The 25226-nt window shown below is 38.3% G+C and overlaps 2 protein-coding genes across 4 annotated transcripts in view; one reads left to right on the forward strand and one right to left on the reverse strand.

Annotated features, from left to right (window-relative positions):
- CZH7orf50 (chromosome Z C7orf50 homolog) overlaps nucleotides 1–25226 on the reverse strand; it is a 130739-nt gene that overhangs the window by 65424 nt on the left and 40089 nt on the right. The gene's annotated exons all lie outside the window — the stretch shown is intronic.
- On the forward strand, nucleotides 7709–23286 carry GPR146 (G protein-coupled receptor 146). Of its 2 annotated transcripts, none has more exons than XM_068422818.1 (2): nucleotides 7709–7773; nucleotides 18443–23286. In XM_068422818.1, exon 2 carries the CDS (start codon nucleotides 18487–18489, stop codon nucleotides 19489–19491), a length of 1005 nt encoding a protein of 334 aa, XP_068278919.1. In that variant the 5' UTR covers nucleotides 7709–7773; nucleotides 18443–18486; the 3' UTR covers nucleotides 19492–23286. The 2 variants fall into 2 exon arrangements, with proteins under 2 accessions (XP_068278919.1, XP_068278918.1); XM_068422817.1 differs by lacking the exon at nucleotides 7709–7773 and adding an exon at nucleotides 15399–15702.

Here is a 25226-nt window from a genome sequence, read left to right on the forward strand (position 1 = left end):
CAGGATCAAGGCCTAAAACAGATAATTTAAAAGCATTCTGGACTCAAATAACCAGAGCTTTAAAGACGGAAACTGAATTATTTCTAAATCATTTTTCTCTCAGTGTCGTACTTTAGAGTAATAGCAGTATGTCGAGTACCCTGTTTCTCCATTACTCAAAGGTTCATTTTTTTTTTTAAGGAAATCCAAAGATTAATTTAAAGCCATCTGATGAAAATACCTTAATATTTACCTTCATATTTTGTTGTAATACATACTGAATTCAAGTGAAGTGATTTCAAAAATTATCCTGGATGCTTCTCATTTCAAGACATTAAATATTGGCTCTTGTAAATTTCCATTACACATTGTCTAACAATATTTGCTGCTCTGGACTATATGAACTGACTTTTAATTTTTACAGAGGTAATGATAATAAAGTTTGTAGAAGTTGGCCACAGGTGACATTTTAGAATTTCATACTTATTACAAGTCCCACCTTTCCAGGTCTAATTTCACATAAAGTAAGTGTAAAAAAAATGGTTGGAACTGCCAAATGCATAAATTCTCTCAACCCTTTTTACCTGCTATATCATCAGTAATAGCTACCCTCAAACTGGTCTCCTACTCATCTTTGAAATGATGGCACGATACTTTAACACCTCTGCAGTGGTGTTAGAGCTGACACCTGGAGACAAAGAAAGAGCACACATGTAACTCCAGAATTTTGTATCTAGTAAATCACAAACTGAAGTCCCAAAGCCAAGACAAGGCCATTAGCAGAGCTGTGTGAAGAAAATAACGAGGGAGACAATCCGCCAGCTGACTAGGTCAATGCATGGCGTGTAGCAGGTAGCTGGGAGGATGGCTCACATGGACAGCGAGGCAAAGAGCCCAACTGCCAAAACAAAGGATGCTGACTAGCTGGAGCTGTCATCTACAGGAACAAAATCCCAGCCTGCATCTCAGATGTTGGTTAATGGAAGCTACGGCATGACTGTAAAGGCAAAGTTTAAAAATAGCATAGGAGATTAGCATGAAAGCACAATTATTGGAGCTCCAACTGATCCTAAAGGAAAGACTGAGCACTCTTGTAAAAACCAGGTTTCCATTTCTAGACACTTTTTTATACTTCTTTAGTATTAACTACACCAATATGGCATGCAGAGAAATCAGAAAATAAAAAATGGTAGAAACCAAGATCTGTTCAACTGCTTCAGCAATAAGGTCTAAGTCTGGAGTAAATGCAAAGGCTTGAATCTCAAAATAGGCACCAGTGCAACCAACAGCTACAACTGGCTCCTGAATTTTATCAGGTTTTTGTCTGGGGACAGTGCAAGGAATCTCCCTTAGCCAGGAAGGAAAAACTATTAAAGTCAGGTAAGATTCTTTTAGCACTATGGTAGGCACAGGTTACGAAGTAGACCTTTGTATGGCTGCTCCACCTCCAGTTTTATTTGCTAGGAGCTGGGTATGGAACTAACACAAGATAAAATAACTATTTCTAGGTTGTTTTCCTTTGCGAGCTCTGGGCTGCCAGGAGGAATTGAGAGAATTCAAAAGCAGCTTCCCTTCTGTTGCTGTTTGGGGTGTTTCTCCTTGAAGGGGCACCCTAAGTGGCTGCTCATTCACCAGTTTTGCAGGTAGTCTTTAAAGCACCACTTTCCACCCTTCAAGTTTAAGTACAGAAACATACAATTAATTAAAGCAAGTCAGTGGTGCTATTACTTCAGCCTTTTATTTCTACTTGGTGTCAGACTCTTAAGATGCAATTCCTCTTTGTAGTAGGATTTCAGACACTCTGGAGAAAATGCTGAACTTTATAGACTGATCTGATATAGTTCATGTAACACATGAACAATCTAAGAAAACCATTTAGCTATCGCTTAAAGGAAAAATTCATTCTCAAATCCAGAAACAAGAGAGTCAAACTCCACAATGGCTCTACTTTGCAGTGCTGTTGTGCTGTATTTAACTGATGGTTTAACCCTTTGTTCTGACACACCTTTTTTACCCCCCCCCCCCCAAGAAGAGTAAGCCTAAAATTAAATTTTATATGGAATGACTGCAAAGCAGACTGGCTAAGAAATCTTTGTCTGTTAACACACAAATGGACCAATTACCTGCCAGATGGCTGTAAAGCAACACAAAATGCATCTAATGCTGCTTCTGATAGTAGCAGCCAAACACCACATTACTGGTTTCCAAATACTTCCCTGGTGCAGAATGTTTGTAAACCATCATCTTGCATTGCTGCCAAACTCCAGGAACACTCTCCAGGACAGTTTTAGTCCTCAACTAAAAAAATATCCCCACGTTATTAAGAATTATTATGGAGAAAAGATTTCACTGAATCTGTCCTAATGCAATGGCTCTGTGCCATGTCCGCATTCATGTATATCGTTCATTTTCACTCTTTGAGCGCAGGATTCTATAGCCATAATTATCTCATTTTCTTATAGTACAAACAGTCCAATTTTTATTCATTGAGGTCAACATTTTTGTTACATTCTTTCTGTTTTTTTCTTCCCTTTAAAATTTGCTATTAACAACAAATACAATAGATTTATGCCATCAAAATACCTGTTGGGGTAGAGATTTATTAATAAATTATATTTTCAAATCAACATAGATCTAAAGTGGCTATACCAAAATGGACAGCTAGAGGAAATGATGTTTTAACTACATTTCCATTCTCAATATCCTTTAAAAGAAATAGTTCTTCAACCATGCAACCTCATCTTAAAAGATTTTGGTGAAAGAATTTTCACCAGAATCTGGAAGGCTTCAAGAAGTAATATTCAATCAAGCAGGTTTTAGAAGCTAGGAGTGCTTCATGGTCAGCTGGCTATGAAATCCTGCTAGCTAGCCATAGTCTTGAGCATGCAATCTTGCTGCTTTACATCTTTTTTAAAGAGTTGAAGGGTGAGGAGAATGCACCCAAGCATTTATTATGGAAGACAGTAAGGCCCTGGACTTTTTCCCTTCATATACATCTCCTCTCCTGTGCTGCAAAGTGAGCCGTAGTGCCTTCAGCCTGTCCTGTAGTCTTCACAAAATACACCCAGAGGGTTAAAGCCCTTCCTTCATCCCCGCCACCTGAGGTCTGCCAAGGAAAGAGCTGCTGAAAGCCTCGTAACAGGAAAAGGTCAGGAGCAGTGTGTTATATTCAGTATGTTTGGATTAGCCCACAATAGCTAAATAAACTGATTTAATGTCTAATGACATTTTCAAACAATAGCTAATAAAATCATCCAAAGTATGCAGAGACAAAAGATGCACGCAGACGCACCATAACACATCTACACAAGCAATGACCCAACAGTGAATTTCAGCAGTTTGGCCATTCAAATTAGAGGTCAAATATAAAGGAGCCCAAGTAAAAAAAAAAACTATTGAATAGAAAAGACACAAATACTGCTGCCTTGCCCATTATTATCACTCCCATTTGTATGCAACTATCAGGTTTTGTCCTATGGTTTTAGCATAACATCATGTTTTTCAAACTGAATCATGGTCTTTTCAAAATAAATAAATAAAAGGCATGCTACTGAAGTGAACCACAAGCTCCAAACACTTTTGGAAAGCTTCTCTGAGCTGGGTTAACAGGTCTGAGGGATTTTTGCTAAAACCACGAGGATCCTGAGTCATGTCAGCAAGGGAAGGAGCCACGATGGATCCAGATGCTATCGCTCCTCTCCCAGCCTGTTTGCCACTGACCCGCTGGAGGTTCCCACTCCTGTAGTGATGGAACAAGCACAAGGAAAATACCATTCATGCACCCATCTCAGCAGCCTGAGTTCACTGCAACGCCCCTTAAAAGGGTGCACCTTTGTGTTCCAGTTTGGAAACCAATCTGCGAGAGTCCAGACACACGCGTGTCTCTGCCGAGGCTGCTGCGAGGCCGGTAACCCTCGGCAGCAGGGAGGCTGTGCCATCCCGGTGGGGCTGCGGCACATCCAGCCACCGCAGCAAGTTTCACCAGAGCTCATTTGCGAACGGCCCTTAGGGGAAGCTGGTTGAATTTCTCAAACCAGAAACGCTGGTTCTGAAGAATGAATGTATGATTAATGGGGTTGCAGCACTGGTACAATTGTGGTCGCCTTTTTAAAGTTTTCCATCAAAGTTCTTACAACCCAAAATATTGTAGCAGATTAAAAAATGAAAGGGACTAAAAGTTGTGCTCATATAAAAGGCAGTTCTGAAGCAACCAATCTAAAATTTGCAAATAAGACTTGCTCACTTCAGCTGTTCTGCACATTCCATTTCAATTTTTTTTAAGTAACTACCAAAGTGTTTTCAGACACGCTATGACCAAATATGAACTTACTGAACACTCACACTACAATAAAACACAAACAAACAGTCCTGAATGAATCCCATTAATATTAAATCTTACTTCTACGCTTAAAACAACAGCACTGGAAAATAAGAAGTGTCAGTGGGGCCTGGCTGCATTCTGAGCAATGAACGAGGAGATCTTTGCCCACACCACAGTCTCTTTATCACGTACCACCAACTGTTTGCACTCCTCTGAAGGTACCATCATTTCCGCTTAAGATAAAAGTATACTGAGGAATATCTCTGATAATCCTTTTATATGAGTAACTATTCTTTATAGACAATTTACACACGGGTATGAAGGGCCCACATGTACACCCCGCTAATTCACTAATGCTATAGTGATGCTTCAACAAAACCACTTCAGCTCATAAAAATAATATTCTGGCAACCACAGTCCTAAATAACTACTTTCACTTTAACCTTGTGATTTGTTTAATCCATCTGAATCACAAACTCTACCTAAGTCTAAATTACTGCATAGAGCACTCCTAAAAGATGAACTTTTGAAAGCCATTATATTGCCAAATGAAACTGAACTTCTTAGGTTTTGTCTTACTTAGCTCCTGGAAGTAAAAAATATTACAAATCGAAAGACAATTCTGGTATCAGATGTAACAGCACGTCAGAAACATCAGCACCTCAAACACGTGGTGACTTCATCATCTGAACCACTACAAATTATTCTGTAAACAAAAACCTGCGCTGCTCAAATACAACTTCCATATTAACAAAGTTACTTGTAATTATGAACTTTAGGACTGTGCGTTAACTTCATAGAACCATCAGCAATGAGAACTGTATTTGAGGGAGGATGGACAGGGAACTGCCATATTTACTTCAGCGTATTAATCAAGCCAATAGCAACAGTATACTGCATCTGAAAATTAAGCATGTGAGGAGACCCCCAAGGCTTTTGTGATCCCTGCTGCTTAGCGGCGGTAAAGAAAAAGTGCATTAGGTTATGTATGTGTTTCACGCTCAATACTGGACTCCTATCCAGCTGAACTTAAACCATGTGCACAGAAAAAATACCTGGCTTGTGTTTAAAGGTGTTTTAAGTATGGGCTAATTTTCTTGGCAGGTCACAGAAGAGACTCCACCTTCACTGAGGCTGACACTTGCTTACTTTGCAATGAAGCACAGTTGAAAAATAAGTCACTAAAGTAAACCTCAACCATCCTTGTTCACCATTTCACTCAGTCCCCTTGCAGCTGTCTGGCCAGGACCGAGTCTCAGCACAAAGGCCTGTGGGTCTGCCACAAGAACTACCTGGGCAAATTCTATAAGTACGGATATTGTTAAAATCTGGATCTTTTTGGTCAAAGCATGACAGTCTCTTCTGCCCCACAACTACCCCAAGTGACTCCAGATGATCAGTGACAAGTTATAGTTACATAGCACAACTGGGTAGGAGATTATGTATCTTTATGTTCAAACAAGCCTCGGGGAAACTGTGCTAGACAAACCCGACCAGGATAATGTAAAAACTATTAGGTTGTGGGCACTGCAAGCTGGAATAAGTGATGGACTGGCAGGGCCTTCAAGAGCAAGCAGTCGCCTCTACAAAACCAAGAGAGCAGCAGACTCGAAGGAGCCACGTTATTACCTTCTGCTCTCCCTAGAGACCGAGGGAGTACTATTCCATCTCCCAATCTCGGCATTCTTCTCCTGCAAAAAGCCTATACGCTAAAGTTTATGAGGTCTGAATTTTGAAAGGAAAGCACACATCACCTTAAACTCTATGCCCAACTGTCACTGGTATTTTATCAAATGTAAATCAACACAGTTTGGGGGTATTGCTCTGTGTTTCAAAACACAAACCATACATAACGGCTTAACCAAACGAGTGATAAGCATGAAATAGTACAACCCATAAAAAAAAAGGAAAAAGCATAATCCTGGGCTGCCCCACATTGTCTCCTCATAGAAATATTACTTCTGAGATTAAAGGAGTGCTTGTTTATTTAACAATTTGACCCATCTCCAACAATAGAGAATTTAATGGAAGATATTAACATGAGACCTACAAACAGAGCCACTATGTTATAAAGATTGCAAACAGAGACTTGGGGTTTCTTTTTTACTTTAATATAAACAATAAAAGCTTTGCCAAAAGGAACAAAAAAAAAAAAAAACCTGAACTAGGCAAATACTTAGAACATAAATACTGAAAAACAAAAAAGTTCTCAGGTGTTAACCTTAGAGTCTGTCTTAGAGTCCTATTGTGAAGTTTTAGCTTATAAGATACTGTAAGAATAAAAACAAGCAACTAATGGTATAAAATAAGAAAACACATGTAGATTACATACACTAAAGAAAATACCCATGCTACATACATGCCTAACATGAATGACACATTCTTCATTGTTTTAGGGGTCAGCTCCTTTTTGGTTGATAAGTAAAAGCATATATTACACTTTACTGCTTTGGGGAGGAAGGAAAACACATAAATTAATTCTTCATTACAGTTTTAAAAGGCAAATTATTTAAGGACCATTTGTATTCAAGCTAAGTAGACAGAATCATGATATTACATGCTTTTTATTCAAATGGAACGAATTTACATTTACCTACCATCTCATTAAAGTAAGATGATATAGCAGTAGCATTTTCCTTACCTGTTTTTTTTCCTTTTAATTAAAATGTTCTTTTTGAATGCTTAAAATAATTCTGAGGTTTACAGTAAAGTATTTTTTAAAGCATCCATTGGCTCTTTTTCAGGTCTAATGTTGATTGCTGTCTAAACTCTCCAGAGGCCAAGTGGATGTTACAGGCTTTTGCTAAATAGCATTGTTTTTCAAAGGTGGGAAGGGGTATGACTCCCGACAAACACAGCTGTGATGAGTAGCTCTAAAGAAAATCAAATTTTACTAACATAATATTTTTGCCAGTTTGGCCTATTTTGCTCCGGATTTGTTAACATGCACAGCTTTGCAGAATAGCTACTCCTATAGTAAAAATTCTTTTCTCATACCAAAAAAAGCTCTCCCAGTTTGATGCAGCCACTATTTGTCTCCCGTTACGTAACTACACCAAAGGCTGAACTGTTCTCGAACCACAGTAACGTCCTTTCACTTTGTCCCTTCACAAAAAAGACCCCTAAAAGCCCCGTTCACAATTATGAACACGGTACGCAGAATCGTCCTTATGGCAGGATCAGGCCCCCCGTTTTTGCCCCAGCCGTCTGCGCCAATACGAGCGTGCAGCTGAAGCTTAAAGGATTATGTGTATGTATGTGCAGGGGAAGTCACATGTATACACAGAGTTCGGTGCCACTACCGAGGGCAGGGCAGTGGCGTCAGCAGTCTTTTTCTAAGCTCTCCCATTGTTTACTCCCACTAGAGAAATGAGATATTGGAGTTTCTGCTGAGCTCACTTTCAAAAGGGTCTGACTTGATGGGTAAAATGTTTCTGCCAGCCATCAAGGAACAAGAAGGCAGTGCCTACCAGGTGAGATTTTAAGTAGTTCATCTTTTAGATTGCTTTCGGTGTTTACGAGCCTAGAAACAATTTACATTAATGCATATAAACCTTGGATCAGTGAAAATGAATAGTGCCATCGTTAGAAACCAATGTTCAGTTTTTCTATAACAGTTCTTTAGGAAAAATGTCATTGTTTAAATTTGCTATGCTCCTGCTTTTTATCTGGTTGTCAAAAAGAAAGTTACACTAGGCTTTTTCTTATGCATATCAATTTTCAAGCTCTTGCACATTAGGCTGGATTTCTCATTTACTGTTTCTTTATGTTCTGAGTATGTCCTTTTTTTATTTATCGCTCTGAATATGAGATCTCAATTTTTCTGTATATTAAATCTAGAAGTATAACAGTGTAGCAGAAGTATAGCAGAGGAACTGATCAAAAGTTAATCTAATTAGTCTTTAATAAAGCAAAAAAGTTCTCAATGAAAGTGAGATACTTATGAATCTTCTATTCAAGGCATAATAATAAAATACATAGCAAACCATACTGTGAAATATTACTGCAAAGCAGCTATAAGACACAGCAGTAACTAATTAACTAATTAATAACAATTAAGCTGCATTTTCATTTATATTACAAAAGAAGGTAAGCCAAAGGCAAACTTCAAAGCATCAAAAATTTCCTAACTGCTTTCAACAGAAGCTTTGAATAAGCAGAATGACTGCTGTCCTTTTTAGCCTCCATAAGCACTTTTAACTACGCTAATCACCATGATATTTGCAAATCTGTTTTCTACCGTACTTAGCAGAAGACCTACTTTTCTTTAGGGCTCTGTCAGATGAACTTTATGTCCTTTTTATATAAATGCTAAAGCAGCATTAAAAGGCAGCACCCTATTTCTCATGCCAGCATCACACCCTTCATGTATCTGATGAGCCCCATCGTTTAAGCCGAAGCGGTATCCCACGGATTTCAATAGAAGTTGGACTGATTCTGAAATGGTGGGAAAAAAGTTAATCAAATGTCTGGACAAAGTGATTCATGTGAACGTCTATGTTTGTGATCTGCACATCAGAATGATTCATTTGACCTTCTGTGTGTGCAGGATCTGAACATCAGATTAGAGTTTATCAGAATATTCTGCATATTTTCCACAACAACTAGAACGTGTAAGGCTCATTGAAGTGAAGACAGGCTAGTAGGCTGCAGTGACCTCCTACAAGCTGTGGTTTACTGTTGGTATGCACCCCGTGTCTGTGTGGGCTGTGTAAAAACAACCATTTATCAATCATTAGTAAGAAACTGGCTCTGTGACAAACTAATTAGTCCTCAGGCTTCCACCCATTAGCACAGGAGGAAGCAGATTACAAGTTTATTTTATATATCAAGGCTCTATACAGCTCCTGCAGTAACAAAATCTGCTACAGAAGTCATGCTTTCTTCCTGTGGTGTGCAAGATTTTTACAAGCGTGTGTACCTATTGAGGACACTGAGAAATCTTTTAAAAAAATCTGATTAAATTAAAAAGCACAACAGTAATTGCGGAATGGCATGTGAATCGATACACTGCAATTAGTAAGCACTATTATTTATTTAAGTGTCATTTATTTGGCTGTAGTCCCAGGAATTTGTACAAATCCTAACCATGGCTTCCCAAAACACAGCGGATTGGACAGAACGTGGGTAACAGGTGGCTACAGGTAGTATACTCCAGGTGTAACTTCACAGATGTTTTTGTAATGGGAGACTTTAGGTTTAGGAGTCCTGGTTTACAGAGGTCCCACACTCCTCCTTTGCACTTTTCTTCCCCTCAAATTACTTTTGTTTTTTGTTTTTTGTGTTTTTTTTTTCCCTTGGAAACATTTGCCCAGCCTTATACTAGGCTGGAAAAAACACCACCTGTTAAGAATAACTAAGGCAGCATCCCCATCCACACACCTGTGAAATATGGCCAAATCATCAAATCCTTAAACCTGTCAAACCCTCTGCAAGCATCCTAGAACAGAAAGTGCTGAAAGTTATTACTGGCTTTTTTCAAGTTTGATGGAAGGGTTATTCCATACACATAGGTGCAATGGAGAACCTTATAAGAAATCAAAATTATTGGTAGAAAGTTTTGATTAATAATGGGTAAAAAACCCTGTCACTGATAAAGTGGAGTGGGGAGTGGTACATGACAAGGGGTAGATGGACAAATCAGAACCCATTCATGTCAGTACGATGCCTCTTAATTTCAAACCCCCAGAAAATGAAAATTCCTACTCCAAACCTTACCGTCTAATATTAGCCACCCTTAGATCAGCATTCATATTATATTAGCCCTCCTAAACCGCTGAAGTAGAATATTTTATTCAGACATTATAAATGGAATAGTAAGATGCAATCGGTAAACATGCACATTCATCCAAGAGGCAGCTAGAAAATGGTATTTCCTTCACCAAGCAATCGGAAATAAAAGCCGCAGGAGTGTCAAGAACAAGATGTCTCAGGCTTTTGCTGACAATTATCAGAAAGATATCTGTTTATCTCCAACGGATATGACAAATTTTGAAGTCATTTCAGCCTTATTGCAACTCTGCTGAGGGCTGATTTTCCCCTTCAAACTCCAAACGCAAACCAGTTTTATACTCAATTCTTGTAAGTGTTATCTGAGAAAGAACTATGTCAATATTTTTGCATTTACTGGAAACCTGGTCCCTGCAGTCTGAGTCTGTTTCACAAGAGTTTCCTACATAGCCAACGTGATGTCTTGTTGATAAGTGTCTGGGTCAGCTTTCACTGATGTTTCTAATAGGAAATGGCATTATATTAGAGTTTCCAGGAAAACCACCATCTGTGCCTCCTGTCAGTCTTTGTAACTGGCAGCAAAATATCTGTGGGGAACATTTTCATACTGCCAAATTCCAGCAGTGTTCCCTGTCACAAGTCCTAAGCACGGGTGAAGCTAACAAACAGTGGGTTAAGATAAGAGCTGCTGTTTCCACCCTGCCAACTCAGCCAGCCAACTCATTTACAGAGTAATTCCAGCAGAGCCCGTGTGCCTTTGACGCTCTGTCCCTGGGATAAATTCAGTCTGCAGTATCTAGAATAGGGATAACGTGCATGAACTTTCACTGGCAAGAGTCAGTCATCTTTACTGGGGTGATGCTGATTTATGGGGACCAGAAGCACAATGTTCAGTTCCTATCCATATTCCTTACCTGGAACCTGAGCAACTCCAAAAGGCTGGAAATGCAGAGATCTAGACACTTGCTATCAGTGGTGCAAACGATCTGTTTGCACCTATGATCTAAACAAAGAAATCAGCTAAGTAAAGAAATTTACCATAAAGCTGTCTTGTAATTTTATATTTTCTCAAATATTAAAAAGGCCCTACCAGAAAATTTTAAATTAGTCTCCATGATCTGATGTTTTTTACACAGAAAAAGGAACGTATGTGTTCCAGAAACATTTCTTCCACAAAACCAGGCTTAACTGACGACTTATTCTACGGTTTAAGTGTCTGTAGATACTGGGGGGGGGGCGACACAGGATGGGACCTCACTAGTTAAACATTGATAATTATCATATAAGAAAGATCCTTTAATGAAATCGCCCAACTACTGTATTCCATTCCTTAAGTCAGAAAAAACGAACAAAAATACTTTCATTAAAAACTGTGGGACAAATCTATTATGTAAACCTATGAAGTCCCAGCTACTCTGAACATCAACATCGTGCTAGTAAGAATGCTTTCTGAAGGTGTGTGTAATCCTTGTTAGATCCATTGAGTTGAAGTATTTCATATTAAAAGAAACTGCAACTAACATCCAGTTTTAAATTGAACGAAAAAATTTGCTCCAGTTAATGGGCTTGTGTGCTCTCCAAGAAACTGAAATTGTATGTTTTAATTAAGTCTTTTGGTTTCTGTGGCTCACCAGTCATAAGCACAGTAGAAATCATGCCACAGGTTAAATTTTTTAAAAGACTTCTTCATTGAACCAGTTAAAAAAATTGAATATACATAGCAACTTGCACTCACCTTGATACTGAGTTTTATTTCAGTTTGTTGCCACTTAGTTTTAAAGTAGCTTCATCAAAACCATGCTCTGAAAACATGGACCAGGAGCTGCAGTAGCGCTAACTTGCTGTTCATATTCAACACTGAATGGTGCCATCTACTCTGCTGATGCTTAGCTGTCACTTCTTCTATTCCAATTAGTCAACTTTATAAAATCCAGAGCTTGAAACATCTTATGAAGCCTATTTTCTAATACTACACTCATTCTAATTATTACTGTTATTTAATACACCATAAGTTACTGGAGTGAATATGAATACCAGGAAAACTGCAGGGTTTTTGTTTTGCATAGAACTGTTTTTTTAAGAGAAGTATTACCTAGTGGATATTTGGGCATCTCAAAATTGTATCTCATTTCAGAAACCCAGGCAGCTAAGGCTTGTAAACGAATACAGGTAATTGCTGCATAAATTCATTCTGCCTGATGGAATACGCTGTCTTTAGAACAGCACAAAAATAAGGCATTTCACTTTTTGCCGTAATGAAATCTTAAGCCACAACACATCTATGATGTATTAAAAGCTACACTGTTCACTCTATGGTGGATAAAAAAGAAAAGATATGTCAAGTTTTCCATATAGAGGCTCTTTCGGAATCCAGCGATAAAGCTAAATCAGGAAGAGGTGGAGCAGGAGACCAGTCACACTCATCTGATACTGGGACACTGACAGGAGCTAACAAAACATGATCGAGTTCATGGAGTTAACCCATGCAGAGCCCCCAGTGCAGCTGTTCCTGAGCAGCTGCGAGGAGGGCACAACCCAGCTCCCGTAGAGGCTCTATTACAAAGAAATAAACAGCATAAAAAAGAAGGATTTATCTGGAGTGGCAGATGTGCCTGGCAGATAGCATCTGTGTCTGAACATGGGACTCCTTCCACACAACTCTTTAGGGGCCTTAATGCTGGACTATCTCCTCTCCACAGAACTTAGTCTCCCCATTTTACAGAATTTCATTTGTCTCTCCTACCCCGCAGCACTTAGTTATTACAATCTTCCAGACCCCTACCACACTACCACTCTCTAACAGATATAATGGTCACTTAAAAACACCTTTTGGCAGTTTTTGTGGAAGGATGATGAACCACCCACTGTAGGAGAAGATCAGATTCGAGACCATCTAAGGAATCTGAAGGTGCACAAGTCCATGGGACCTGATGAAGTGCATCCACGGGTCCTGAGGGAACTGGCGGATGAAGTTGCTAAGCCGCTATCCATCATTTTTGAGAAGTCGTGACAGTCTGGTAAAGTTCCCACCGACTGAAAAAGGGGAAACATAACGCCCATCTTCAAGAAGGGGAAAAAGGAAGACCCAGGGAACTACAGGCCAGTCAGTCTCACCTCTGTGCCTGGCAAGATCATGGACCAGATCCTCTTGGAAACTATACTGAGGCACACTGAAATCAAGGAGGTGATGGGTGACAGCCAACATGGCTTCACCAAGGGCAAATCATGCCTGACAAATTTGGTGGCCTTCTATGACGGGGTTACAGCACTGGTGGATAGGGGAAGAGCAACTGATGTCATCTACCTGGACTTGTGCAAAACATTTGACGCTGTCCCGCACGACATCCTTCTCTCTAAATTGGAGAGACATGGACTTGACGGATGGACCACTCGGTGGATAAAGAATTGGCTGGATGGTCGCACTCAAAGAGTTACGGTCAACGGCTCAATATCCAAGTGGACACCAGTGACGAGTGGCGTTCTTGATCTGAAGTAAACCTGTGCCATCCAGTAAAGCTCTACATAGCGCTCAGCCTTCCCCTATAAAGTACCTCGGGTTTCAGTCTCTGCAGAAATTAAGAGATTCTGTGGGAACTCTAGAAGACCTGATGAAGGCAGGAATCTCAGGCCTGTTTGGAGACTTACCTTCTTGGCAACAGCTTTATTAGCTATGTACGGTTTATAATGATATTACAGCTTGTGAAAACACATATTCAGAGGTTAGATAATCTAGATAAGAGCTATTTCACATATAGACGATAACAGAGCAAGCAGACAAATCATTTATTGTCTAAACAAAAAAATCTGCAGAGCAAGAGATAGTGCTACAGGTGGATAAAGGTTTGGGTTTTTTTTTTTAAGTCAAATAAAAGAGAGTGTAGAATGGTCATGCTTGAAACTGTTAACCAACCTGCTCTGCAACTTGGTGCTGCATCATGAATGAAAGTGTCCGAAAAAACCCTGACTGCAGCTATGGACTCTGTAATACAACTAAACAGCATTTCATTTTTTTTGCCTCATTAACTGAAGATCATTTTATGCATATTTTCTAAAATAATCTTTGCTACCAAGTGCTCTTAACATTTTGTGCAGTGTACTAAGAAGTTTTTCATGCAAATTTTTATCTAAATAAAACCATGTTCAATTTTTATGAACTATAAAGAAATTGGCTTTCAGCCAAGTATCAGAAGTCTAAAAGTGCTTCTGCACTAACACCTTTCCTACTTCACTGTTCCCCCAGTGAACGTATGATGATTAAATTCCTTCGAAAGTTCTGAGACAGCAAAGACTTGATGCCACAGTTTGTACCAGAGTCATCCATAGCATATACACAATTCTATCCATGGAGTATGTATCAAATAGGAACATAAGAATTTTCTGCCATTTGGGAGTTGCAGTAGTTTTACAATATTCATAATGAATTGTTAAATACAAACCACGAAGCACAGACCTTGCCTAAAAAAAATATCAAACTGCAGTCAGATAGAGTAACTCAACCCAAACTGAGTAACCATTTTTAGCATTTCTCTGGTATTTATTCCATAAACACCTGCTTAATTTTTAATTAAGGGATTTTTTATTGGTGTTTCTTTGCTATTGAATAAAGCCTCAGAATCTCCAAATATAAGACAAATCATTTCAAAAAAGGGCAGGCAGCTCTTGGTTTTGGTTGACAGTATCAGTTAAAAATATACGTGGAAGGTAGTAGCTTTAGTTCATTAGTCTGAGGAATTTCCATATAAAACACTGAACAACAACAGTACAAAATTCAGTATGGGACAAATTATCAACCTACAGTTCAAAAACTCTTTCAAGAAATGATCCATTATAAGGTGTAGAGAATATACATGCTCACATCCATTAATTGCGAGTGACATGCAAATGCTCTGAGAACAATCGTCTTTTCGACTTCTCAAAAAAAGGAAAGAGAACAGAATCCATAATACCATCACAAAATGAAGCTCACATCGTAATGCCTTTTCACAACACAAAAAAAACACCTCCAAATTCAAAGTAAATGCCCAGAAACTTTTCTTCCTGGCTTGTATTACAAGCTAGCTCACCTTCGCAAGCAGCACAAGCACCTGCCTGCTTCGTAATACAGTAATTTTTAAATACTGATTGTTTAGGACGTATGGCCTATAAAAATGAAACCTCAAAGCTACATATTCTCATCCCAGGTTAAAAATAAAACCCACGCTCTTGAACGAGAGCTGTTGATTGCACTTGCAGGGAACAGAACAGCCTCTCCAGTGTCCCCGGCGAACCCCAGCGCAGATGACCATACCATAACAAACCTGCGTGCTCCAGCAGCCCGTATATTTTAAGTAGTAAATCTGAAACCCAGAGACTAAACTGAGCTGGATCCAACAGCTCGCTCCCCTCCGAGCACAGCCTCTCACTTCTTGAAACTGGCTGTAAACAGGGAAAGGGAGGGGCCTGCCGCCTGCCAAGCCAAGCAGAAACTTGTGAGTAACTTATAGAGGAAAAACAAGTGCAGCGCAGGCAGGCGCGCAGAGCGGCACGCTGCCCGGGCGCTGGCCACAGGCGATCACCATGTTTTCAAAGAGAAACACGACAGGGCTTTGCAGCCGCCTTCCTTCCTCAGAAACGCTGCTTATCAAACACGTGCGGATCCGGTAGCGCGGAGGAATGTAAAACGTGAATTAAAGGTAAGAAGCTTTACGGCAACGCTTCTGAGGTTGGGGCCGTGGGAAAGGCAGGCTGGAGGGCGAGCGGCGGCTGGCATGACGCTCTTTCCTTCTACATTTTAAGTTCTGATTTTGATTTGCAATGTGATAAAAGCGTAAAAGCAGACAGGACCAGGGGAAGCATTAGGGAAGGCTGAGTCAGCCCACAGTAAACAAGAGGACTGCAGCATTCACTTATGCAACAGAGCCAACCTGGGAGTGCAAAACTCCTTTTGACCGGAGAAGGGGTTAGTTTAGATTGATCCAGTAAAACGGCTGTATCCAAAGCATCGTAAGGACGTACCCAGACACCGTCTGGGAAGGCAAAACTGCCCTTAAAATGACAAAAGACACAGCTGGGTACAAAATGCTGACTGGGCCTATACAGCACAGCAAACAGGTTCAGTGCCTTCACGGGTACGTGACAATTAAAAATGGGCGATTTCTACATTAGTGGCAAAAACACCTCATCTGGTAGTTCAGAAGTCATCAACAAAATTTCTTCAGAAAATATTTTTATTTTGGATTTTATTTTTGCTCATTTCAGAGGTAAGTTTTGTAATTTCGTAAGATTACTATTTAACACAATGAATTGCCTACATTTCTATCAATAAAATAGAATTGTCTTATTTAACTGCAGTTAGAGGACGTAAAAAAAGGGGGGGGGATAATTACTAAAAACACTTGTGAAACCAGACATCCCGTTGCTCTGCAAAATATAAAGTGTGGTAGCAAAGACTGTTGATCTTCTGAGACAATATACAGGCAAGTATTCGGTGGCTGATGTAACTCAGTCTGGAGTAATCAAAGCTACATGCTTAAGGATAAACCTGCATAATGGAATTACGTGATTGTATCCATGCCTGTGCTTAGTCACCCCTGCACTCACTGTAATGCGTATATTTGCAATATCTAGTTCCAGTCTGCTGCTTTGGTTGAATCAAGTCATAACAGTTCAATGAGATGCAATTTTGGTTGCCTGCAACTGTGCAAAACAGCTTTTTTTTAAAAAAAAAAAAAAACAACACCTTTCTTAAAAACTTAAAACAACAGATGCTTCCTGAAAATCAACTGGTTTGTTTTCAGTGCTCAAAAATAGTATGAGGATTGAAAGACAACGTAAAGATATCATACTTTCTACTCATATGCAATACTACAGATAAAGAACTGATTTGAGAAAACAAACAAAAAGTAAGTTTTTCCACAAAGATGAAAGAAAGCTTTGAAAACAACAGAACGGCATCTTGTGCTACTGCCACAGCAGTCACTTGCCTGAGGAAGTCCAACATATGACAGTGGAATACAAATTTATTTGCCCAGCTAAAAGTATTGTATTTTTAGCCTGATACCTGGCACAGGCTATGGTATTTAGAAAAAAATGCACACAAAACAACTGCAATGGGAAATAAAAAATGGAAGTTGACAGAATCTGGAACAAATTCTGTCCTAGGGCTGAAGTGTCAAAGGATTAGCACTAGAGATGCAACCACGTATCTTCGTATGCTTACAAACCCCATACTGTATAATTTAGCCATATGGTTCAGTGACTATAGCATGTTGTCTAGTAACATTCATTTTAATTGCACAATGTTTACTGTGGATTTGATTAAATCTTGTTCTCTCTCCGGAAAGAATGCAGGTACGTGTACATATACTTTCCTCTACGTGCTAAAAGGGAAGCACACAAAACTCTGAGTATCTGACAGTATCAGAATACACGTGACATGGGAAATCACCTGCTGCACAAGTTCTACGTTGTCCCAGAAATGGGCTGGCAGGAATAATAAAATAAATAAATGATTTTAAGGCTGTAGATGTTTTGAGTTGTTCTTTAGAGATTACTTCTTATTTCTGCATTTTGCACAGAGACTTTTTGTGATTGCTTTGAAGTTCTATTTCAGTTAAAACATTACCGTTTTAGTGACTATAAAGCAAAAATAGCTGGACAATGACTACTGATACTAGCATACTTTTTAAAGAATTCAAGCTATTTTGAGAGGAAATGATAGCTAATTCTTGCCTTTTTGGAAAGTCAGGCTGCCCTGATATTAGGTTCCCTGGACTACAGAGGTCCATTGTTTTTTCAGAACTAAATGGTTATAGGTTGGAAGTCTGAATACAAACTGACCTGTAAAAAACTCCCTTCACCTCATTTCCCAGTTTCCTCTAGTCTTTGTCAATTTTATCAGTGATCCAGTATGCATCCACCATACTGCCTTGGATGTGCCTCCTAAGAAACTATCTGCTCAAGAGAAATCTTATTTAACACCTTAGAGAACTCTATTCTCCATCTTATTGCTCAGATTTGTGCTTCAGCTTATATCCTTCAACTCTTCAGCAACTACCCTTATATATTATTAGCTATATAAAAGGTACTGTTTAATAATTTTAAAAAACTAATCTTCATGTATATTACATTGGTACTTATTTTAAAGATACACAGTTTATGATTTCCTTCTGTTGAGTGTCCTGTATCAATTCATTTGCCATTAATTTCATTTAAATTAAAACTTCAGAACATTTACTAGTTTCATGAAATTTTGAATCACAGATGACTTTCTTCTAGACTAACAAGATCAAAAGGCATTTCAGTCACTGACCTTAAATTGATCAGTTATGTGAAGCATATAATCTCTTATTTTTTAAATGTTTTCTTCATACTACATTGCATTTCACTTAATATAACATTTCAAGAATGCTTTCACTATTTCTCTCTCTACAGAAAAGCTGGTAACCAGCGGAGAAGATACAAAAGCTAAAATCACTATGTGGAGCTGTGAAACCTTAAACAACAGTACCGAGAACAGTGAGGACCAGCATCTCTGCCATGACTTCCACCTTGTGCTTTCCATCTTTTCCCTACTCTACCTCATTATATGTTTCCCAATTGGCCTTTGTTACAATGGCTTGCTGGTCCTAGTTAATCTCTATAACAAAGCTACTATGACTATGCCCGATGTTTACTTTGTCAACATTGCCATTGCTGGTCTCATCATCAATGCTCTGGCACCGGCGTACCTTCTAGGTCTTGCCAATACAAAATGGGCCATCTGGAATTCTAACAATGAAGTTTATATTACCTTACTTATTTTATTCAACGTCTCGTCTTTAGTTACGATGTACTCTACTACATTACTCAGTCTGGACTACTACATTGAACGTGCTCTACCTAGAACTTACATGTCAAGTGTGTACAACACCAAACACGTTTGTGGATTCATATGGGGTGGTGCCATGCTTACAAGTTTTTCATCTCTCCTGTTCTACGTCTGCAATCACGTATCCACTAAAATAATTGAATGTTCCAAGATGCAGAACAAAGAAGCAGCAGATGCCATTATGGTCTTTATCGGGTATGTCGTACCAGCCATCGCTGTACTCTATGCACTTATATTAATCTTGCGAATACGCAAAGAGGCTACGCCACTGGATCAAGACACTGGACGATTAGATCCATCTGTGCACAGGCTTTTGATTGCCACAGTCTGTACACAGTTCACGTTATGGACACCCTATTATGTTATTCTCTTAGTAAGCACATTTACTAATGCACAAGGAAGAATTGCGGATGAAAATTACAGTCGAATATTACATTTTACCAAGATTTTATCAAAATTCTTGGCTTTCTCAAGCAGCTTTATCATGCCTCTGCTCTACAGATACATTAACAAAAACTTTCCGAACAAATTGCGACGTTTGCTTAAAAAGATACACTGTGGGAATCAAGGGTGCTCTCATGAACGCACAGTAGTACAGCAAGTTATGACGTAGGTATGAAAAAACCCTCTGGTGCTCTGTTACTACAGTACTTGGCATACCAGTACTGGGACTGTGATATTGCTGGGTTGGCACTCAGAGTCATTAACGTGAGAGTCCCAACCAAGAGGCTAGAAGGAGCTTTCCATTGCAGTTAAATGAAACAATCTTAATTTTCAGATAGATAATTGTTTGCTGAAATCTTGTGAGACTCTAGCCTGGGTGCTGTAATACCTGTGACATCTAATACCTTCGGTGCGCTGAATTGGTTACAAAGCATAAACTCTGTCTTCATCATTCTAATATTCCTGTCTGAAGAAATCACTAAGCAGTTTATTGAAGTCTTGACTGAAGACACAGCACCTTGTATCTTGTCTAGAAAGAGGTATTACCTTATTTTCTGTACAAAGAAGTAACAGTGCTATCCTTGATGAAGTAAATAGCATTTTTCAATGAAGACGATAGAGATGATCTTTACTAAAGATCATATTATCCAATTATACATGTCCAAGTAGTAAATGTTAATTATAAATTAAATTATTTAATTTCTTTCTTCATCACTGAATCCCCTCTAAAAAAAAGCCTAATTTACCATTTTCAGAAATTATTTTCTCACACAAACTAATCTAAGTTTTAACGTTTATGGTAAACTGATTTTTTTTTTAGATATAACAATTAACAAAAATGTGTTTTATTTTTCCAGGGCTTAGTTTGCATCCTAAAACATTTCAAGAATTCAGAAATATTTATTAACTAATTCTAAAGGAACTGAGAGATGTTTGTTCCACATATTAAAATGAAGGACACAGTGGTTTACAAAGTTAAATCAAAATTTTAACTAGTAAGAATGTCTGGCTAAGTGTTATGGTCCACATATGTTCATGTAATAAGAGTAATTATCTTAAAAATAAATGTTTATTATTAACATTTTGTATTTTCAAGGGATATGTTTGCAACAAATGCATTAAAATCTTTTTAACCTAGGGCATCACTGAGGGTTTGGAAACCATACAAAATCCCTCAATACAAGATTTGAAAATGGGAGTAATCGATAGGAATCCCAGTCAGCATCAGCTTTTTGCTGACCTCTCAGAAATGGAGTGCCTCCCAATGTGATTCTTGAATACACAATAAAAGTACAGTTGCTGTATTTCACAGTGGGGATGAAGAAATCCAATCCAGATTGCCAAATTTTACTGAGTATATGAAATACATAGGAAACACAAACATGCTGCAGAAAGCAAATTAACAGTTACCCACAACGGCAAACTACAAAGTTGACCCAAGAACTACCTGTTCCTGTGCTGCTCTTGCATTATTAATGACGGAGGAGGGACAGAAGTTAAACTGATATTGTCCCACTGATTTTGGGGCAACACAGCAGAATCATTTTGTTGCTTCAGCTGTCACAACACAACACAAATTCCATATGACTTTAGTCAAAAAATGTGGCTTTTCAAGTCTCTGGTATAGAAAAAACATGGAGCAAACCCAGAACTGAAGCTTTTCCATTGCTTATAGCACAATCTCATCTGATAATTGGTCCTAATTTGTCAGCATAGAGACATGCTTAAGTTCTAAGTGGGAAGCAGATGAGGAACAGCCTTTTCAGATTTTTACCTTCTCTTCAACGTTACTCAAGTAATTTCTTCTCATAGCCATCTTTGCTTATCTTCATATACAAGCATCTCTAAGTTATCAACATCCTGGTGGAAGACTCTCCATTAATCTTTACTTTTTAAATAGCTTTTCATATTTTATTAAATTTTTTCTTTAACCCTTAAACCCTATATATTAAATCATCTATTTCTACGGCAATTTCTCCACACGAAAACTATCCAGCACAGCTACATCAATTTACTTCATAGTTTTAGCCTGTTGATTTCAAACCATGTTAGGGAATTAAGCCTTTATCATTGTGTCTGATTTACAAACTAATTTATAGTGCCTCTATGCTGACATGATACTGGCTGCTTTGGTAAACCATTCAGTTGGTTGGGTTTTTTTCCCCCTTAACTTGATAGGTTTTCTACAAATTTCTACACAGCTTGAGCATTCAAGCTCACTTCCACACATGGGTGCTTAACAAAGAAATTTTTCCTTACAACTGTCAAGCAAATAGGCTCCTCCTCTTCCCATCTGAAGAAAGTTCGGTTTCCTAATGCACCACATGAAATCTCTCATGTAAAATCTGTTAAAGAAATTCTGTCCCATTATGCAGGAAAAATTCCAGCATGGAGGAACTGGCTTATCTGGTGTGAATAGAGGCTTCCAGAACTGGGACGCTGCCAGGGCTGTGTGGCTGAACAGGCAGCATTAAGTGCAATTTTAACTTTCACATTGCTTCCTTACTTCTGTTTCCCCCTTCTCCTAAGACATCTTACTTTCTGTCTCTAACAGGACTGTCACATTTATTTCTGTTCCCTTCTCTCCATGTTAAATTCCTGGTTTCAGATCATGGCTCTTCTAATTTCTCTCATCTTTTTCACTTCTCTGTGCTATTTATTTAATTTTCATTTTGCTCCTCTGTTTCCATCCATGCTTGGTCTTGTACACTTGGTACTGTTCACCACTCACATTTACTTCATTAGACTGACTCCTTTACAATGACCCAACTCTCATCCAACGATTTGTCATTACAAATGGTTTTATGCAGTAAAATGGAAGCTGCTATTTAAGAGATGAAGAAAGAACAAGTTTTTATATAATCTACCCTTGAAATCTCAATTTTTTTCCCCTAATCTTTTTTATTGCAGCAGAGTTAATTATATTTGTGTGTATCCTTGCTAATACACTAAATGTGATGGCAATCATATAGACAAACAACTGTCATAATTTAATGAAGACTGATCTCTGCTCAACTTTAAGAGTTAATTTGATATATTAGTTGCCTCAAAGAAACTGTGCCATGGAGCTGCCTGACTGATGTTCTCTTAAGGAAATTCTGAACTTAATTGCAGCACCCTCACATGGTATCTCTTAAAAAGCAGTATCCCAAAAAGCGAGAACTCTGCAATATTTATATAAAAAACAGTAGATGAGCAAGTGCAGTAAAATACTTAAAGAAATACACGGTATCATAAATATGGAAGAACTTCTATGAACAAATCTTTAATATACAAAGTTCTCAAGAATGGGGCCTTTCCATTTCACATAGCTGAAGGTTTCTGATGACTGTAAATAGGGGCTTATCTATTTCACGTTTAAATAAATATGAATAAAATACTGTATATATGCAAGATAAAAATCAGCCTACTGATGTAAAAAGAATTTGCAAAGAACTTATTAAATTATTTCTTAAATGTATCATTTAAATGTAAACCTCTGAACAGTAAAGTGTACTGTATGTTTCTGTATGTATATACCGTATACTACAAAGTAAGCACTAGTTAAGTGCCATTATTAACAGTGTTATTTTCTCACAAAATTAAATTTAATATTTGAGTTGATCTATGGCTTATAGCCCTCTTGCTGAACCGTCAATTAAGTCAAATCAATGAACTAACAGAAACGTTGCTCTCTGCTTCTGCTTAAATTATTAACGTAGCTAGCTGAAGACAGGCCCTTGTTGACTAACCTAGTAGAGGTGCTAGTTTCGAAAGTTTTCATTTGAGAATCAAATTGAGTTGGTCTCCGAAGACATTATTTCAGTTAATGAAAGAATGTGATCAACCCCTAGAAAATTTCTCGTTCTATTAAAATGAAGAGATGTGGCCTTCAATATTATGTCAAAATACTATAGAAATGGACTTTCTGCAAAGCCTCACAAAGGAACTATTGACTCATCATAAATTCTCAATAAAAAGTGTTAAAGCGTATCTGGTCAGTAAGATGTGTGACTTTTTTTTTGCTTTCTTGATAAAAACCTGTTGTAGACAAGGTTAAACCCGTGTTGCTTCACTGAATCAAAACACAACAAATTGCATGACTTGGATGTCAAATCAGACATGTTATCCGATTTTCCACGCCATAATTTTGACATCATTAAAATCTTATTATTATTCAGCATGAAGTTAGCTGGGAATGAAAGCAAAAAGGCACATACACCCCAACTCTCTTCATAAAGAATTCTGCAAGTAATAGGACAGAGTAACATTGCACCACAGAAATACAAGGCTGGTGATTAATGCGTACATCGGCCATGTCCTTGTCACTTCCTCTCCTTTCTACTGCCACAAATGAGATCTCGGAAATCAGCTCCCTGCAGAAATTCTCTTGGTTCCCAGAACAACATAATATAATAACCCATACCTTTGGCATCCTGAAGAAAATTTAGCTTTAAGAATATAATGTACCTCATAATACATTTACTGCAGTAACCACTGCATACAACCAAAAGATCACTCACCTCGAAACAGTTAGTTTACCCCGCATATATGAAAATATTTTCCTGGCTATAGTTTCAAAATTATTTATTTGTTCCCTTTAAATCTTCTGTAAAGTGTAGGAAGACAGCAAGTAAAAGCAAACTCTATTTAAAATGGTTATTGGTGAATTCCTTAAAGAAAAAAAACTTAGTCCAAGGCACTTCTGAGTGTTGTCTCAGAGAGAAATAAATGAAAATGGCAACTGTGAAGATGTAAGTTGCAGTATTATATCATTAAGTCAAAGCCTAGTATCTGACAAGATGCCCTTACTTCCATACAATGGTTTAAAGAGTATTTTCTGTTACTTTAATTGGAGAGCCAGCACCTCTAAACAAGCACAGAGTAGTGATTTTCTGATGCTTCATTCCTCAGAGCTTTCAGATATAACCATTATATGTAACAAGGCTATGTTTCTCTTCTGGATTAGTAAAACTCCTTTTATACAACATAGACTTGAAGGATCTTAAATGAGAACAGAGCTAGTTAATAAGCAGCAAGTTAACAAGCCTACAGGTTTGCCAAGGGTGAACTTCTACATAAATGCAAGTAAAAAGAGTTGATCAGGTACAACCAAGTCAATAGGTTTACACCATTGGTTTACACAAACCAGGCCAACATGGCATCAGAATCTGCCCTTTTCTGTCAATACAAAGAGATTTCACTGAAGACATCCACATTTTGGAGCAGTGCAGAAAATATGCATTTAACTATCACATAATAGGAAAACAGGCCCCAAGGTTGCCAAGAAAATATGACACCTCTACATGAAAACTCAAAGGGAAGTAACACTTTCTTTTTCAAACTAAGATTCAATTAAATTGTTTTTGTGCCCTGGATAAATACGTAGCTAAAACCCCATTTATCGTTGCTCATTAAAAATGAAAGCAGTACAGAGCTCAGGCTGGAGACCTTCTCATGAGCTTTACTGCAGCGGCACAGGACTGGTAAGAGGAAACAAAAGCAGAACCTGGCCAAGTGCTGCTCTCAGTTCTGCTGTTAGCTGAGGCCTTTGAGAAGTACTGACTTTTGCCTACGTTTCTGCAGCTGTAAAGTGTTCAATGCACTGATGAATCTGAAACATATGCTCTAAGATTAATTTTTGCAGTTTCTTAGTAAGCAAAACCTTGTGTATTTCTTAACTATCTCATGCAATACTTTTTCCAAGTGAAAACAATCTAAACATACAAACCAGCTGTGCACACTGCCATGGCAACAAATTTGAAGTGTGAAATGTTTCCTCTGTTGTATTTCCTTTAGCTTTCCATTATGTATCAAAACACTGACATATGCTGAATACATTCTTTTCGCATCAGGAGAGAAGAGGATTTACTATCTACTTTGTCATTCCACTTTCTTCCCACCAAGTCCTTTCCTTACCTTGGA

Source organism: Nyctibius grandis, chromosome Z (genome assembly GCF_013368605.1).
Source record: "Nyctibius grandis isolate bNycGra1 chromosome Z, bNycGra1.pri, whole genome shotgun sequence".
NCBI classification, from domain to species: domain Eukaryota; kingdom Metazoa; phylum Chordata; class Aves; order Nyctibiiformes; family Nyctibiidae; genus Nyctibius; species Nyctibius grandis.

Coding starts and splice junctions, on each gene's coding strand:
- GPR146 (XM_068422818.1), top strand. CDS start 18,487: ATGTGGAGCTGTGAAACCTTAAACAACAGTACCGAGAACAGTGAGGAC.